Raw genomic sequence first — 17,895 nt, 5'->3', positions numbered from 1 at the left:
GCTATATCTCAAGTTCAAATGTCCTGAGCAGATATAAGTTATAATCACAAAAACATAATTCTGATATATATATATATATATATATATATATATATATATATATATATGCAAAAGATGAGTAATTCAAGCCCCTCAATAGACTCCCACTAGAAGCTCAGACACAAGTGTCCTGAATTAAAGGAGATCCTGATGATAAAGTACTGGTGGCTCAAATGCAGGAAAATAAACTAATACATCACCGCAGACCAGTCAGTCAAGAGAAGTCACAGTCGCCCCGTCATCTGGGATATATTCATGCAGCCAAAGTAGTATATGGAGACCCACGCGTTCCGACACCTAGAGTGTCTTTCTCAAGGTGGATGTGTCTGGTTCTGTTGTATACAGCTATTTAAACCCAAATAATTACTATTAGATCTTTACCAGCTGGTGGCCTGTGGCGTAAAGGTGATAGGAGACATAACGGTGGCGTGTGGTAGCTTTCCCGGAAATGCACACTGCTCAGGGTCAAACACCAAGTGCGCCTGCGCGCCCAAAGTAAACAACATTAAATGGCGGTGATGTATGGCGCGTCACCCGGAAGTGCCCGCTGCCCAGACTCTCATGTATCGCGACATCAGATGTATTACAGAGGCGCATGGCAGCGCACCCGGAAGTCTTCCTTACTCGGGGTCGAGTAACAAGTGCGCTTGCGCTCTCAAAATGAACAACACAGCGTAACGGTGATATATAGAGCGTCATCCGAGAGCTGCGCTTGCGCACAATAAAGTTGCGATAATATAAAGTAAAATACCGAAAGGTATCTATTGAACCAAAATTGTGTTTTTAATGCGCTTGCGTATCTTAGATGGATCACATAAATAGAAAATATGCGCAGGCGCAATAGCTAGTTATTTACAAGGGTCACACAAAATCACCTATAGAAAGGTACGCAGGACTAAAACAGTTAATTTTTTTTAAACAATTGTTTATTGTGTGAAAAAATAAAATGTGTTTTCTGGTTTGTTTTTTGTTTTTTTCCGCAAGAATTGTTGGAGCCAATTTTCGTTAGAAACCTTTTTATATCTGCTTTTTTTCTGGTGTTTTTCTTGTAATATAGGAAAGCCTAAGGCCTGAAATAAACCCCATAAATCACTGTACATGGAGACTTTGGGATCAGATCATTTCTGTCCTTGGTGTTTGTGGGAACAAAAAATCTTTTATATAAGCCTCAAACTTCTGTGTGTGAATCAGAGCTGAGATCTAACATGATAGAAGATTCCAGTGCGGGGAAGACGGGAAACCTTCATATAGACGGCCGGTGGGGATGGAGTCAGTGACGGACTCTGGCCAAATATGTTTCTAGAGCCGTAGTAGAAGATGAAGATGTCGTCCTCATCATGAAGTAGTTATTTCTCCTGTCACGTGTAATGAATATCTCCTGCAGTATTGCTAATGCCGATTCCAGTGTCGGTAATGAGACGAGAATTAGCGTTATGGAAGATGAGTCTATGAGAAACTTATTCAGCTGCCGACTCTGAGGAAGAAACTGCTTGTTGTCTGTGGCCTAAATATATAGGTTTTATTAGTAGATGTAAAGAAGAAACTAAATACTGTAAAATAATTTCCTCTTATGTTTCCCTTATTATCTCCAGTAATTGTATTACACAGGATTTTTATGATGTTACATCGGCTCATCTTCTCATTCAGATCTCTACAATATCGGATCCCTCAGTGAAGATCTTCTACATAAGAGAATTTTCCTGATTTACCCATTAAGGGATCGATATGGACAGAGACAAGGTGGCGGAGAGGATATTACACCTCACCCTAGAGATCCTCTTCCGGCTTACTGGAGAGGTGAGAGATTCTGATGACGTCACATTACATCATTCTTATCTATGGGAATAACAGATGGACAGAACTGGAGAGGTGAGGACTCTGGAAATGTCTGTAGTGAGATTTATTAATGTGTCTCTCCATAACCAGGATTACACAGTGGTGAAGAAGACCTCTAGTGAGTGCAGTCAGGACCCTGTGTCTGAGGGATGGGGAAGACCCCTGAGCCCAATCACAGGGCCTCCACCTCACCTCCTGATGTATGAGGAGGTCGATGGTCAGAAGATCCTAGAACTCACCTACAAGATGATTGAGCTGCTGACTGGAGAGGTGACACTGCTGGGAAATTATACAGTAACGCTATAAAGGGATCAGGGGATGATGGTATCATTGTATGTGCCAGGTTCCTATAAGGTGTCAGGATGTCTCGGTCTATTTCTCCATGGAGGAGTGGGAGTATTTAGAAGAACACAAAGATGTGTACAAGGACGTCATGATGGAGGTTCCCCAGCCCCTCACATCACCAGGTAATAGACAGGACTAAATACACATGGCCTATAATTATCTGTATGTAAAGAATGAATTCAGTCCCTGTATGTGTTTCCTCCAGTTCTATCCAGTAAGAGGACAACACCAGAGAGATGTCCCCGTCTTCTTCCACAAGACTGTAAACAAGAAGATCCCAATGTTCCTCAGGATCATCAGGTAGATGGAGAGAAGGTGTCATGAGATCTCACCTATGATGTGTAGTCGGTTTTGAAGGTCTTGTGCTGAGTCTTGTTTTATCCATCAGTGTTATATGTTTTAAATTTGTGTAATGAGAGCGGTGGAGATGGCAGTATTAGAGCTGATCATAGATGTGACTTCTCCATCTGTCTGTGACTTTTACAATATTTGTTTCAGGGTGAAGATCTGACCCATATTAATACTGCAGAGACATATGTGAGGGTTGTTGAGTGGTGTAAAGAGGAGATTCCCACATATGACTACCCAGGTGAGTAGTAACCGCTAAATGCAGAGAAGTCACAGATTATTCTCAATCAGCGGCTGGCTGCTTTATCGATGGTTTAGTCATTATTATTATTATTATTTATATAGCGCCATTAATTCCATAGTGCTCTACATGAGAAGCGGTTACATACAAAGTTATAGCTATCGCTTACAGTAAACAAATTTTCTATGGCAGACTGGTCCAGAGGGGAGAGGACCCTGTCCTTGCGGACTTACATTCTACAGGATAATGAGAAGCGACAGAAGGTCGAGGGTGCGGCACCTCGGTTGGTGGTGAAGAGGCAAAATGGTTATTGCAGGCTGTAAGCTTTCCTGAAGAGATGGGTTTTCAGGTTCCGTTTGAAGGATCCGAGGGTGGTGGCCAATCGGATGTGTTGAGGCGTGGAATTCCAGAGGATGGGGGATATTCGGGAGAAATCTTGGAGGCGGTTGTGTGAGGACCGAATAAGAGTGGAGGAGAGTAGGAGGTCTTGGGTAGATCGAACATAATGGGAGATTAGTTCAGAGATATTGGGAGGGGACAGGTTGTAGATTGCTTTGTAGGTCAGTGTTAGTTGTTTGAGCTGGATTCGTTGGGGAATTAGGAGCCAGTGGAGGGAGTTGCAGAGGGGAGAAACAGGAGAGTAGCGAGGAGAAAGGTGGATTAGTCGGACAGCAGTGTTGAGGACTGACTGGAGTGGTGCTAGAGTTAGCGAGGAGGCCACAGATGAGGGTGTTGCAGTAATCAAGGCGGGAGAGGAAGAGGGCATACATAAGAGTTTTAGTAGATTGAGGGCTGAGGAAGAGACGGATTCTGGAAATATTTTTGATTTGGGGGTGACAGGAGGTGGCAAGAGTTTGGATGTGTGGTTTGAAGGACAGGGTGTGATGCTGTTTACCATAATAGATATATCAAGTAGGGGAGATACGTGAGATGGAGGAAGGAGGATGAGTTCGGTTTTGTCTACACTGAGTTTTAGTATGCGAGAGGTGAAGGAGGATATGGCTGATGGATACTCCTAGATTCTGGACAGCAGAGAGGTGACATCTGGGCCAGAGAGATAGATCTGAGTGTCGTCTGCATAGAGGTGGTACTGGAAGCCATGGAACTTTGAGTTGTCCTAGGCCAAGGGTATAGATGGAAAAAAGTAGGGGCCCCAGGACAGAGCCTTGAGGGACTCCAAAAGAGAGAGGGCTTGATGAAGTGGGAGTGGGAAACGCTAAATGTATGGTCGGAAACGTATGAGGCAATCCAGGACCGGGCAAGGTCTTTGATGCCAAGGGAAGAAAAAATCTGTAGCCGTAGGCAGTGGTCGACTGTGTCGAAGGCAGAGGACAGGTCGAGAAGGAGGATGATGGAGAACTGTCTGTTTGCTTTGGCTGTGAGTAAGTCATTAGTAATTTTGATCAGGTCAGTTTGGGTGGAGTAATGGGGCGGAAACCAGATTGGAGGTTGTCAAGGAGAGAGTTGGATCAGAGGTGGGAGGAAATTTGAGCATGAACATGCTGTTTAAGGTGTTTTGAAGCAAACGGGAGCAGTAATATGTGGTAATAGATGGGCATAGCAGTTGGGTCAAGGTTTGTTTTTTTGAGGATGGGTGTGATGGTGGTATGTTTGAAGGCAGAAGGGAAGGTACCAGAAGATAGCGATAGGCTGAAGGCCCTATTACCATGTTCACCCTTTTGCCTGCCAACTACAACATTCTCCTCTACCCAAAACTGATCAAATGGCTTTGATACAGGAAAGATGTATATTAGAGTTGAGCGACTTTTGGTTTTTTAGGGTCGAGTTTCGTTTCGTGAAACCCGACTTTTCCAAAAGTCGGGTCGAGCAAGATCGGCCGATTATAGGGAAAAGTCGGGGTCGTCCCGAAACACGAAACCCAATGTAAGTCAATGGGGAATAAAAGTCGGCAGTGAGAGGAGGACAGGAAACACACCTACAGTGCCCATTTGAATGCCAAAAGCATCAATTCTAGTTACTTAAGCTTGTCAACCTTAATTAACTTCATAATACAAGTTACGCACTGAAAAATGGGGGTTATTTGGCTAAAGTTGTGGGGGGTAGGGCTGGCTCCAGGTTTTCATGTGCCCTGGGCGAAAGAGCGCCCCTTTAACACATACCACAACTCATCATGCTCCGATACGGCAGAGAAATAGCGGTATAGTACAATGAAAAATACTTCACTTTTTACATCTCATGACGAGGCCCATCTATTTCTCCATACAGAATCATTGGTCCCATATAATGTTTGAAACAGTATATGATGAGCTCCACATAATGCTACAGTATATGTTGGTCACCATGGATGAAGCTCCACTGTCTTATGGGCCCAAATAATGCTCCAAACATAATGGGCCCCATTTCTAATGCTCTAGTGTATAATGGGCCCTGTAAATGCTGCTCCAGTGTCTGATGTCCACCTTTGGAATGTTCCAGTGTATGGTGGGCCCCATCTATCATTCTCCAGAGTATAGTGTTCCCCAAAAATTGCTGTCCCAACATTGAAAACAATCAAATAAGTCTCCTCGCTAGGGAATCCCTGTACTAGTCTGGACTCCTCGTCGTCCCCATCTTCCATCTCGCTGCACAGTATTTCAACCTTGCAAGTGCTGTGATCCTGAGCAAGCAGGGGGGGCCCACTCGTTGGCGACGGCACTGGCACAGGGCCCCTGATAGTACGGTGGTGTGTCTGATGGCGGGTGGGCCGAACCTGCACTTTCATCTGCAGCTTCCTCTTTGTCACCATGTAAGATGGAACTGTATATGGGAAGGGTAACCTGAGTTTCATCAGGGTCAGATTCAGGCCGTGTAGCGTGCAAGGGGAATGTAGTGGTCTGGGTCAATGTACCAGCAGATTCATCGAGCAGTGGCTGGGCATCGGTGCACTTGTGTCGCCCCCAGGAGTACGGTCGCTACAGTGGCATTACCTTCCTCCTAGGGAGTGTGATGTCATGCTTGGGAGCAACGAAGGATCTCTCTAGCAGGTTAACTGATTGGGCGGCGTTATTCCCACTAGTCATGACCCTCCAAACAGCGTTCATGAAGGCAAAGTGTTTGTTTTACGTGGGCAGTATGGTTGCAAAGCTGAACCTTAAAGGAATGTCCAGAAGAGCACCACCAGGAGTGGAGCCTACGGTTAAATTCGACTCCACCTGGGAAACCTCAACCATGCCAGCTACAGAAAAGATGCACACATTGCAAGCTTAATTCCGTTAACGAACGAGACTCTGTCATGCCCCGCGGTCCGAGTCCGGCTTACTAGAGGGACACGTGAGGCTCTGGCACATGAGATTGGCCAATAACTGGTGTGTCATGCCCTTACATGTCCGTGGCTGCATGTGCGCTACACTGAAAAGGCCAGCGTTTGTCGCTTACAGGTGCAGATAACCCGCTGAACAACGTTAGTGATGGGGATCACTGATTACAATTATTACCCGTGAACGATGATTTCCCAGTAAGTGCAGGTCAACCGCAGTTCAGGAATTAGGCCTAACCGTCATTCCTGAAAAAATGAAAAACTTACGTGTGCAAACCACAGGTGCTGTAGCTTGCTTAACAGCTCGCCAGCCGTTCTCACGCCCAGTATGGATTACACGTGATTGCACAAAGGTGAGAAAGGGTACCGTATCCCCTGATAACATATGGATAGCGTACACATTCAAAATATATGTCTATACATCAGGAGGCAGGCTCAGACGGTGTTAGGCCCAGTATGGCTTGCACGTGATTGCACAAAGGTGAGAAAGGGTACCGTATCCCCGGATAACATGTATGGATAGCGTACACATTCAAAATATATGTCTATACATCAGGAGGCAGGCTCAGACGGTGTCAGGCACAGTATGGATTTGACGGCCCAGACTACACAGCGGAGGAGCAGGGAGAGGTAAAGATTGCAAATGCTGGGGCCCTGCCCAAGCAAGGGGGGCCCACTCGTTGGCGTCGGTACTGGCACTGGGCCCCTCATAGTACGGCGGTGTCTGACGGCGGGTGTGCACCACCACCACCGTCAGAGACACTTGATTGCACTATGAGGGACCCTGTGCCAGTGCCGGCGCCCAAGAGTCTGCCTACCCACCTGTCCAGGGCAACGGCACTCGCACGGTGTCGTGCGCTAGGTGGTGACCCCGGCCATGGGGGGGGAGGCAGCACAGTTAGGGAGTTTTAGAAAGTGGCATATGTTGATGTTGGACATTCAGCTGATGCAAAAGGCGAAATAGGTCAAGTCCCAGGAAGAGGTGGACCAAAGCAAGCCATTTTTCTGTCACCCTATGTGTCATCAGGGGAAGGTGGGACAAAATCCTTGGAAACCCATGCATGGTTCATTTTAATGAAGGTTAGATCATCCACATTTTGGGTTGACAGATGTGTCCTTTTTTCTGTCAGGATTGATCCAGCTGCACTGAAGACTCTTTCCGATAGCACACTTGCAGCTGGGCAAGCGAGCTCCTGTAAGGCATATTGTGCCAATTCAGGCCAGGTGTCCAGTTTAGCGGCCCAATAGTCAAAGGGGAATGACCTGTGTGGGAGAACATCGATATGGGAGGAAAAGTAGTTTGTAACCATAGTTGACAACTGCTGTCTCCTGTCACTTTCTATCGATGCTGTATTACCAGTTGTGTGAGCGGTACTTGAAAAATCAGTCCACAACATTGTCATGAAACCCCTGTCTCCAACGCCACCTCTGCTGTGTGCACCACGAACACCTCTGCCAAGCCGCCCCCGGCCCGTACGGCTCATGTGAGAACCATCACCGCTGCTGTGTGCTGGGAATGCCTCAAGCAACCGATTTACCAGAGTTGATGGTTTATTAGCCAATATTAGGTCAAGGTTCTCCTGTGGCATGATGTTTTGTAATTTGCCTTTATAGCGTGGATCCAGGATGCTGGCCAACCAGTAGTCGTCATCGTTCATCATTTTGGCAATGCAGGGGTCCCTTTTTAGGATCTGCAAGGCATAATCTGACATGTGGGCCAATGTTCCTGGTGTCAATGATGCACTGCGAGTGCTGGTTGGAGGAGCACTTTCTGGCAAATCCACATCCCTCCAGTCACGCACAAACCCTGTACTAGACCTTGCCACGCCAACATTTTCACTTGCCCCACGAGATGCATCCTCCTCCCCTAAGTAATCATCCCCATCATCATCCTCCTCCTCCTCCTCCTCCTCCTCCTCTTCTTCCTCCACCTCGTCCAGGAGAGGTCCCTGAGCAGACACTGGCTGAATGTCATCAAGGATTCCCTCCTCCTCTTCCTCCTCATCAACATTGGCTGCAGACGCTTGCTCCTTAAGGTGCGTCAAAGTTTGCATGAGCAGACGCATAAGTGGGATGCTCATGCTTAGGATGGCGTCGTCTGCGCTTGCCAGCCGTGTGCATTCCTCAAAACACTGAAGGACTTTACAGAGGTCTTTCAGCTTCGACCACTGCACACCTGTCAACTCCATGTCTGCTCTCAAAGTGCCTGGCCGTGTATCCTCCCACAAATGCATTATGGCCTGCCTCTGCTCGCACAGCCGCTCCACCATGTGCAGGGTGGAGTTCCACCTTGTTGCAATGTCGATAATGAGGCGGTGGTTGGGAAGGTGGAGCAATCGCTGCAGCTTCTGCATACGAACGGAGTGTACAGGCGACCGGCGGATGTGCGCGCACAGTCTTCGCACCTTCTGGAGCAGGCCTGTTAACTCCGGATAATTTTTGAGGAAGCACTGCACCACCAGGTTCAAGGTGTGAGCCAAGCAAGGTATGTGGCTGAGTTTTGAAAGGGCTATGGCTGCCACAAAATTACGTCCGTTATCACTAACTACCTTGCCTGCCTCAAGATGTACACTGCCCAGCCATGACTCAGTTTGTCGCTTCAAGTACTCGGCCAGCACCTCGGCGGTGTGTCTGTCGCCCAAACACATCATCTGCAACACAGCCTGCTGACGCTTTCCACTAACTGCTCCATAGGGGGACACCTCGTGTGCAACAGTGGCAGCTGCAGATGGAGTGCTCGTACGACAGCGCTCTGTGGACGAGCTTTCGCTTCTGGAGGAGGAAGGTCGAACGCCTACAGCCAACTGTTTCCTATACCGTGGGCTAGGCAGCACTGTCCCACCACCGCTGTCCCCTGTGGACCCTGCATCCACCACATTAACCCAGTGCGCAGTGATGGACACGTAACGGCCCTGGCCATGCCGACTGGACCATGCATCAGTTGTGAGGTGCACCTTTCCACTCACTGACTGCTTGAGTGCATGGACAATGCGGTCTTTTACATGATGGTGGAGGGCTGGGATGGCTTTGCGAGAGAAGTGGCGACTGGGTAGGTCATAGCGTGGTACTGCATAGGCCATGAGTTCGCGGAAAGCTACGCTTTCCACCAACCGATAGGGCATCATCTCAAACGAGATTAGTTTGGCAATGTGGGCGTTCAAACCCAGTGTACGCGGATGAGAGACTGAGTACTTTCTTGACCTACTCATAGTGTCTGGGAGGGTGAGCTGGACTTGAGAGCTGCATATGGTGGAAGTAGCGGTGGACAGGGCGGACTGAGAGAGGGTTGATGATGGTGATGGAGTTGGTGTTCTTTCTGATGGCCTAGAATCAGTCTTTCGTTGATATAACAGTGGGATTCCCTGACTGCTGTGGCCTTGCAACGACACCTCAACATTTGCTGCTGTGCTAACCGGTGGGCTTACAGTGGGGGAAACAATGTAGCGTTGCTGACTACCTTCGTTGTGATCAGTTGCACATGTGGCACTTGAGGTTTGGTGTTGTGTCCACGCTTGCAAGTGCATGGTGGTTAAATGTCTAAGCATGCAACTGGTATTCAAATTTTTCCCTCGGCTAAAGGTCTTTGCGCACTTCTTACAGATAACCTTGGCCTGATCATGAGGATTTTGTTCAAAAAAGTGCCACACTGCACTCTTCCTACTTTGGCAGACATTTTGCGGCCTAGCACGCTGTGATCTTTTGACCCTCTGGACAAGCTGTCCAGCAACTCTTTTGATTTTTGGAACCTGTCTTTGGAGTGCTCCGGGCCTGCCAGATAACAGCTGTTGCGATGTCGATGTCTGCTGTGGATGCTCCTCATCTGAGCTATTGGAAGCAGCACCCTATTCCCCCAATGGATGCCAATCTGGGTCAACAACTGGGTTATCCATCACCTCCTCTTCAATGTCATGTGCACCTTCCTCTGTGTCACCGTGTATGGTGGTATAGTGTGCGGGAAGGGGCACCTGAGTCTCATCAGGGTCAGAATCTGGCTCTGTACACTGCGAGGACAATGTAGTGCTCTGAGTGAATGTACCAGCAGAATCATCCATCAGCGGCTGTGCATCAGTGCACTCCATGTCAGATTCATCTTGGCCTGGGTAATTCACCATTTCACTTGATAATCCAGGCATGGTATGTGAAAACAGCTCCATGGAGTAATCAGTAGTATGGCCTGCGTCATCCTTCAATTTTGGTTGGGGTGAAGGACACAAGGAAAGGTGTGGTTCAAGAACATGAGCCTCCAATGACGACTCAGTGCTTTTACTTTTTACAACTTCAGAAGAGGAGGCGATAGAGCTGGAGGCTGAGTCAGCAATGTAAGACAAAACTTTTTCCTGATGCTCTGGCTTTAAAAGCGGTTTGCCAACTCCTAGAAAACTAAGCCTTCGAAGCCTTATGGAGCCAGACGATGACGCAGGCTCAACACCTCCTGCATTCGGTCCTATTTTGCTCTTGCCACTACCATCAGATCCACCACCAACACCATCATTACCAGCTGCCAACCCCCGCCCAACTCCACGGCCTCTTCCACCAGCCTCCCTCATTTTTTGTAGAAATGTAGACAAAATCCAACAAACTATATAGTAATGTAAAACAAGGTACAAGGTGTCTATAGGACAGGGGAGATCTTGAATTTCTGCACACACTTGTGGACACTGGACACTTTTGGATTGTGTGAGGCCCACTGAATATCAGAGCGCTATGTCACAGGCAGAAATTGGCTAGTGTATCACAAACTACAAGGTGTATGTAGAATTGGGCAGAATAGGAATCTCCCTAGAGTGTAGGTCTGTAAGAACGGAACAAGTCCTCCACTTATCCTTCCACAGTGACACACAGCTTCACTGTGGCCGTGATAACAGCCATTACACGGTACTGAGAGGAGCGTGCACGTAGACGGCTGTCCTGTGTACGTAAAATTGTCAAGGTCCGTGTTTTTTAAGTATACGGACTGACACACGCTGTCTCTCTATAGTTTTGAATGTGATCAAACAGCAAATATATTTAACTGTTTGAAAGCTAGACAAAACTAGTAGGTGCAGGTCTGTCAGAACGGAACATGTCCTCGACTTATTCTCACAGAGTGACACACAGCTTCACTGTGGCTGTGATAACAGCCATTACATGGTACTGTGTGAGGAGCGTACACCGCTGTATGGTGTGAAAAAATTGGGATTGCTTTTAAAAAAGCAGTTTGCAGAGCAGTGGGTAAACAGCAATGCAGCTGTCAGGAAGCCTTAGAAGGCAGCCTAACAACCAACACCGCTGATCCACCACAATATAGCCTCCCCTTGCACTGCACACACTGTGACTGGTGTGTTGTACAGGCAAAATCGCTAGAAGCAGTTTTTTTTTTTTCTTCTTCCCTGCCTAACGCTCTCCCTACAGAATCAGCAGCAGCAACCTCTCCCTATGCTAAGATCGGCAGAAGTAAGATGGCGGGCGGCGTGCACGCCCTTTTATTACCCCTGTGACGCCCACCAAAGCAAGCCAATCACTTGCATGCCCTTCTGAAAGATGGTGGTGACCCCTGCCTATGTCATCACGTTGCCCACAGTGTCCGTGGATCCTGATTGGCTGAAAGAGCGCAAAACAAACTTTTGAAACGTGACTTTGGCGCGTAAGTCGCCGACCTGGTAGCCGACCTCATCCTAGGGTCGGGTTTCGTTTCATGAAACCCGACTTTGCCAAAAGTCGGCGACTTTTGAAATTTTTCGACCCGTTTCGTTCAACTCTAATGTATATCTTTGAACCGTGTTAGCCAGTAGTTAGAAAAATATTCAGAATTGAGAGTCCTCAGTGGTTGATACCTTTTAATGGCTAACTGAAAAGATGGTAACAAATTGCAAGCTTTGGAGATTACTCGGGTCTCCTCATCAGGCTAGACTAATACAAACTCTGAAGAGTCACATACTGCATTTATGCACAACAAGGCACAGAAAAAATGCAATAGATAAGACAAGTGACGTGAAGCAGAACTATCATTATGGGAGAGGGAGAAACAAATATTGGACTAGTTCATAGATAAGGAGTCTGGCTGTTTTATTGTCCTCTTATTGAGGTCTCCTAATGTGTTGTGATGCCCACACAAGGTCTTAGGAGCAAATTCCTTAATTGATGTAAAAAGACATAAATCCACGCGACACATTCATTCCAGCATTGAGAGTGTCAAAGGTCATCATAAGCTTGTACTCCCAGACTCTTCTCTCTCTTTGAGATGTGAAGTTACCTTTCAATACCAGTAATTTCATATCCATGGTGCTGTGATCAGGCATACAAAAATATTTTGCCACAGGTAGATCCTTTTTTTTTCTCTTATTGTGTGACGATGAGAATTCATCCTTGTTCTAAGCTTTTGCCCTGTCTCCCTTATCTATGAACTGGTCCCATATTTGTTTCTCCCTCTCCCATAATCATAGTTCTGCTTCACGTCACTTGTCTTATCTATTGCATTTTTTCTGTGCTGTGTTGTGCATAAATATGTGATTCTTCAGATTTTGTATTAGTCAATGCCTGATGAGACCTGAATAGCCTCGAAAGCTTGCAGTGTGTTACCATCTTCTCAGTTATCCATTAAAAGGTATCACTGAGGACTCTCAATTCTGAATAATTTTCAAATGGCTTTGGGCATTTTAAGCCCTTTTCTATAGAACTTACCACCTGGAATATCCACCTACCCTCTGGGATTAGAAGACTCTGTCCGTTATCTGCCCAGATCTGTAAACTACAAAGGCAAATGACAGCATAAGTAGAATGTGCGGACAAGTTAGAAAATCACTTGAAGAAAAGTAATATGATGGGTCTGTATCAGAAGGCGGAGGGTAATGATGCTGTTGGCTTCCTAGAATCCTGATATCTTATTGGATGAATCTCCCTTCTCTCCCTTCTGTGCTGCTGAATGTCTCATATGGTCCCTACAAGACCAGGTCCAGTCTTTCTGGCCAAACTTTGCTTTTATGATCGACAACATGAAGCTAAGTGTGAATTTCTGTACAATAACAGAGTTTCCCTTTATCCTGACTTTTCAATTTGTATTAAAACGTACTAACTTCAAGGGGGATTGTGATAAACTACATAAAAAAACATTATACCTGTGCCATGATATATCTCTAAGCTGTGCATGGCTGATGGCTGTAATATACATTTATTCACGCCTGCAGGAGATGTATTGGCATGGCTCGAGCTCTGGCTTCATGGATTCACTCCACGTCATAAATTCTCCATTATGTTTTCAATCCTAAGGAATTCAGTTTGTGCAGGAATCTCTCCTGAAATGAGGAGTACTAATACTTTCTCTACTCTTAGTCCACCATAAATGAGTGAAACTCTGGTTTAGTGGTGTAGTTCTCCCCTCATTACATTGTTGTTGGTGATGCAACGTAATTTTTTACTCTATTTTTTACCTGTGCATTCTGTATGATAGTGTGATTGTGGTGGGATCGTCCTGCCTCACTTATGTGAGTCTGTAGCTCCCTGATAGTCTTAAAAAGAAAAAGCTCTCCATCACCACTTCCTTATGCCTAAGATCTAAATTTAAAGTGAACCTGTCAGCAAGATTGTGCACAGTAAACTACAGACAGTGTCAGGTTGGCGCCATTATACTGATTACATTGATACCTGGTGATGAAATTCATCTTGTAGTTGTTGTTTAATCTTTTATTTGTGGTTTACAGTTAATGAGATTCTCGTGCTCTGGGGTGAAGCTGTGGGCGGGGCTTTATGTGGTGCTCTGATTACATATTCATCTGTATTGGCTTATGACAGGTCCCTGATCCTTCAGTGACTTGCCCCCTATTTTACGTAATGCATATAATAGTTTTGATATTGTTGATAATGCCAATAATATTGTGGCTGTTGTGATGCTTAGAAAAAAATTACATCCAGCAAGATGACACCGGCGGCGCCTGTCCAGTAACATCTAGCTCTAACTTATAGGTGCTACTGCGCAGGCGGCGCCGCCACTGCCGGTGACATTTTGCTGGCTGTAATTTTTTTTTCTAAGCCTCACTGTGACGCGAGTCACTATAGTAATAATTAGTCCCAGAAGTGGAGAGAGAGAGACTGCAATAACAGAAAGTAATATAATACTACTTACTGAAGTAAAGGGAGGTCAAACAATCCGAGGTCAGGTCGAGGAAATGGCGCAGTACAAGGGGTAGTCAGAGACCCATTCCAATTCACGAGCTGGGGTCAGGAAAACCAGAAAGACAAGACGGTTTACAGGGAGCAAGCAAAAGAGGAGTCAGGTCAGCGGAAAAAAGAGTGCAAGTCCAGAAAGGGAATAAAGTCAGGCTGGGTCCGGCACAGAGGGATCAGTCTTACACAGGCAGCAGCAAGTGTACGATTGACACTGGATGCAGGAGCTATCATGCTTAAGTACAAGATTAATCAAGGGAAGTGAACACAGATGATTGCAACACAGACCCAGTACAACCAAAACAGACTGACAGTCTCCATACAATAGTAGCATAGCAGACAAGAACAGTGTGGAGATCGTGACAGTATCCTCTCTTCAAGGGGGGCCACCGGACCCCCAGGTTTCCCAGGAAACCTCAGATGAAAGGACCAGACCAACCAATCAGCCCTTACAGAATGAGCTTGGACCCATGACTGTTCCTGAGGTCTGTACCCCTTCCAATGTACCGGATATTGAAGGGAATTCTGGATTGTTCGGGAATCGATGATCCTTTGTACCTCATATTCAAAGCTTCCCTCAATAGACACCGAAGGATGTGGGGGCAAGGAAGATAGATCAGGGGAGTAAACTCCCTCAAAAACGACTTGTGGAACACATTAGGAATACGGAAAGACCGAGGAAGTTTTAATCGGAAGGCAACTGGATTGGCCACCTCCAGAATCTCCTACAGACCAATGAATCTAAGACCCAACTTCAGCGAGGTTATCTTCAACCTAATATTCTTAGAGGATAGCCATACCTTATCTCCTACTTTGAATGCGGCCCCCTGACAAGTGCCTCCTGTCAGCCATCTGCTGAGGCTGAGCCACCCCATGTCCTTTTTAACCTCCCTCCAGACATCCCCCAGCTCTTGAATGATAGCATCCACCCCAGGACACCCAGAACTTATTCTGGAGAACTCAACAAAATGAGGATGAAACCCGTAATTGCAGAAAAACAGCGAGGTCCCCATGGACTGATTAACCCGACTGTTAAAGGCAAACTCAGCCAGAGAAAGAAATGATGAACAAATCTTCTGCTGATTGGTGACAAAACATCTTAAAATTTGCTCTAATGACTGATTTGCCCTCTCTGACCGTTAATTTCGGTGATAAGCAGAGGAAAAGGACAAATCAATCCCCAATTTTTTGCAGAAAGCCCTCCAAAATCTAGAGATGGAGTGAACACCCCTATCAGATACAATATTTAGAGGAATCCAATGCAATCGTACCACCTGAATAATAAACAGTTTGGAGAGAGTTTCAGCATTGGGTAACCCAGATAATGGGATGAAGTGAGCTTGTATGCTGAAACGATCGACTACCACCCAAATAGCAGTCATCCCCCCCCAGACAGAGGTAAATCTGAAATGAAATCCATGGACATACGAGTCCATGGTCTTTTTGGAATTGGCAAAGCAGCCAATTCCCCTGCCGGTCGGCAATGCTGTACTTTGGCGCGTGCGTAAGTTTCACAAGCTGACAAAATCTCTAATATACTTATTCATAGCGGACCACCAAAAGAGTCTAACAACTGACTTCTGGGTGGCAGTGACCCCATGATGACCACTCAACACAGAATCATCAACTTTTATTTTTCCGTCAATATGGCCATCTGAGGGCTTGTTTTTTTGTGGGACGAGTTGTACTTTTAAACGACACCATTGGTTCCAAGTGCTGTGAAATTGCAAAAAAGTGCAATCACACACTTGGTTTTTTGCTTGGCTTTTTTTTGCTAGGTTCACTAAATGCTAAAACTGCCCTGCCATTATGATTCTCCAGGTCATTACAAGTTCATAGACACCAAACATGTCTATGATCTTTTTTATCTTAAGTGGTGAAAAAAAATTCCAAATTTTGCTAAAAAAAAAAAATTGCGCAATTTTCTGAGACCCACAGCATCTCCATTTTTCGTGATCTGGGGTCGGGTAAGGACTTATTTTTTGCATGCCGGGCTGACGTTTTCAATGATACCACATTTGTGCAAATGCGTTCTTTTGATCGTCTGTTATTGCATTTTAATGCAATGTCGTGGCAACCAATAAAACGTAATTCTGGCATTTTTAACTTTTTTCTCGCTACGCCGTTTAGCTATCGGGTTAATGCTTTTTTTTTTTATTGATTGGGCGATTCTGAATGTGGCAATACCTAATGTGTATGTGGGATTTTTAATATTATTATTATTATTATTATTATTATTATTATTATTATTAATTATTTTATTTTTATTCAGCGAAAGAGGGCTGATTTGAACTTTTTTAGGTTTTTTTTTTTTTTTTTTTAAATTTTTTTAACCTTATTTTTTTTACTTGTGGCATGCTTCAATAGCCTCCATAGGATGCTAGAAGCATGCACAACCCGATCGGCTCTGCTACATATGGGCGATGAGCAGATCGCCCATATGTAGCAGATTTACTACTGTGCTTTGAGCGCCGTCCACCGGGCGGCGCTCAAAGCCATCTGCCTGGAACAACATAGAGGTCTCTGAGACCTGTGGTTGTCCAGGCAACGTAACGCCGACCCCCTATCACGTGATGAGGGTCGACGATGAGCTCATTTCCAGCCCGGTGGCCGGAAGTGCTATTTAAATGCCCGCTGTCGGCTTTAACAGTGGGATTTAACTAGTTAATAGGCACGGGTGGACGGCAATTCCGCTCACGCCTATTGCGGGCACATGTCAGCTGTTCATAACAGCTGACCTGTCGCTGCTTTGAGGTGGGCTCACCGCCGGAGCCCACCTCAAAGTGGGGATCCTTACCAATGACGTACTATTCCGTCATCCGTAAGGAAGGGGTTAATAAATTCTTAAAAGGTTACACTTTTTTTTTTTTTGGTTATTTTTAACCATTTTTTGTGACAAATGTATTTCAAGAGTTAAAGCACCCATTAATTCCTGTGGGCTTCTTACTTTGTTTAATAAGTTATATAAACAAGCCTTGGGTAATTTGGCATTAGGAATGAGATTAATAGACACAGTCATAGGGACGATGACTAAGTAAGATCTCAGACGTTTTTCCAGAAAAACATCTCCAAAGTCTTTCAGGTACTCCAGAAGACCCTCCAGACTAACAGCAAACCTGCACAGATTTTAGACCTCTTTCAGTACAATAAGGACCCCATTTGACAACATCTTTCAGATTTCAGTCAATCGGATTATGCATACTCAACCGAGGAATACCCAACACAATTTCAGCAGGTAAATTGTCCAAAACATAACAGAAGATTAATTCCATATGAAGAGACCCCCACCTTGAGTGTGAACTCCCATTGTAATTAACTGAACCAGATTTTTGAGAAATGGTGTTCTATCAATGGCCACAATTTGAATAGGGCTTTCTAGCTTAACTGTCCCTAATTCTACAGGTATAAATAAACACTGACGCTTCTACGTATTAGGTTCAAAAATTATGGTGCAAGAACTCGCAATAGATTAATGTAAAGAGCTGCAGGTGATAAAGAGACAGGTTCTGTGCATGCCTCTCACCTACTGGTATACAAGAATAATGATATCACCGCGCTATTGCTTCTGAGAGTGGTAGAGATATACTTACTCCCAAAATCGTTGATGGTGTAGTGGATAGGTCCAATCTCATGGACTGTGACACTGTTTCTTCCAAAGTGGATCCAGAGAACCTCCTGAAATGTACTGAGG

The 17,895-nt window shown here is 45.6% G+C and overlaps 1 protein-coding gene across 2 annotated transcripts in view; it reads left to right on the top strand.

The window, feature by feature from the left end:
* LOC141094311 (oocyte zinc finger protein XlCOF8.4-like) overlaps positions 1-17,895 on the top strand; it is a 35,398-nt gene that overhangs the window by 868 nt on the left and 16,635 nt on the right. For both annotated transcript variants that reach the window (XM_073580147.1, XM_073580146.1), the window contains exons 2-6: positions 1,687-1,836; positions 1,966-2,145; positions 2,219-2,342; positions 2,426-2,520; positions 2,719-2,809. In XM_073580147.1, coding sequence (XP_073436248.1) covers positions 1,765-1,836; positions 1,966-2,145; positions 2,219-2,342; positions 2,426-2,520; positions 2,719-2,809 — 562 coding nt within the window. In that variant the 5' untranslated portion in view covers positions 1,687-1,764. The remainder of the gene's footprint in view (positions 1-1,686; positions 1,837-1,965; positions 2,146-2,218; positions 2,343-2,425; positions 2,521-2,718; positions 2,810-17,895) is intronic.

This window comes from Dendrobates tinctorius, unplaced genomic scaffold, assembly GCF_039654945.1.
Source record: "Dendrobates tinctorius isolate UK_male_01 unplaced genomic scaffold, ASM3965494v1 ptg000063l, whole genome shotgun sequence".
NCBI lineage: Eukaryota > Metazoa > Chordata > Amphibia > Anura > Dendrobatidae > Dendrobates > Dendrobates tinctorius.
Note: the sequence above shows the minus strand (reverse complement) of the source record. Positions and strands in the feature narration are given on the sequence as shown.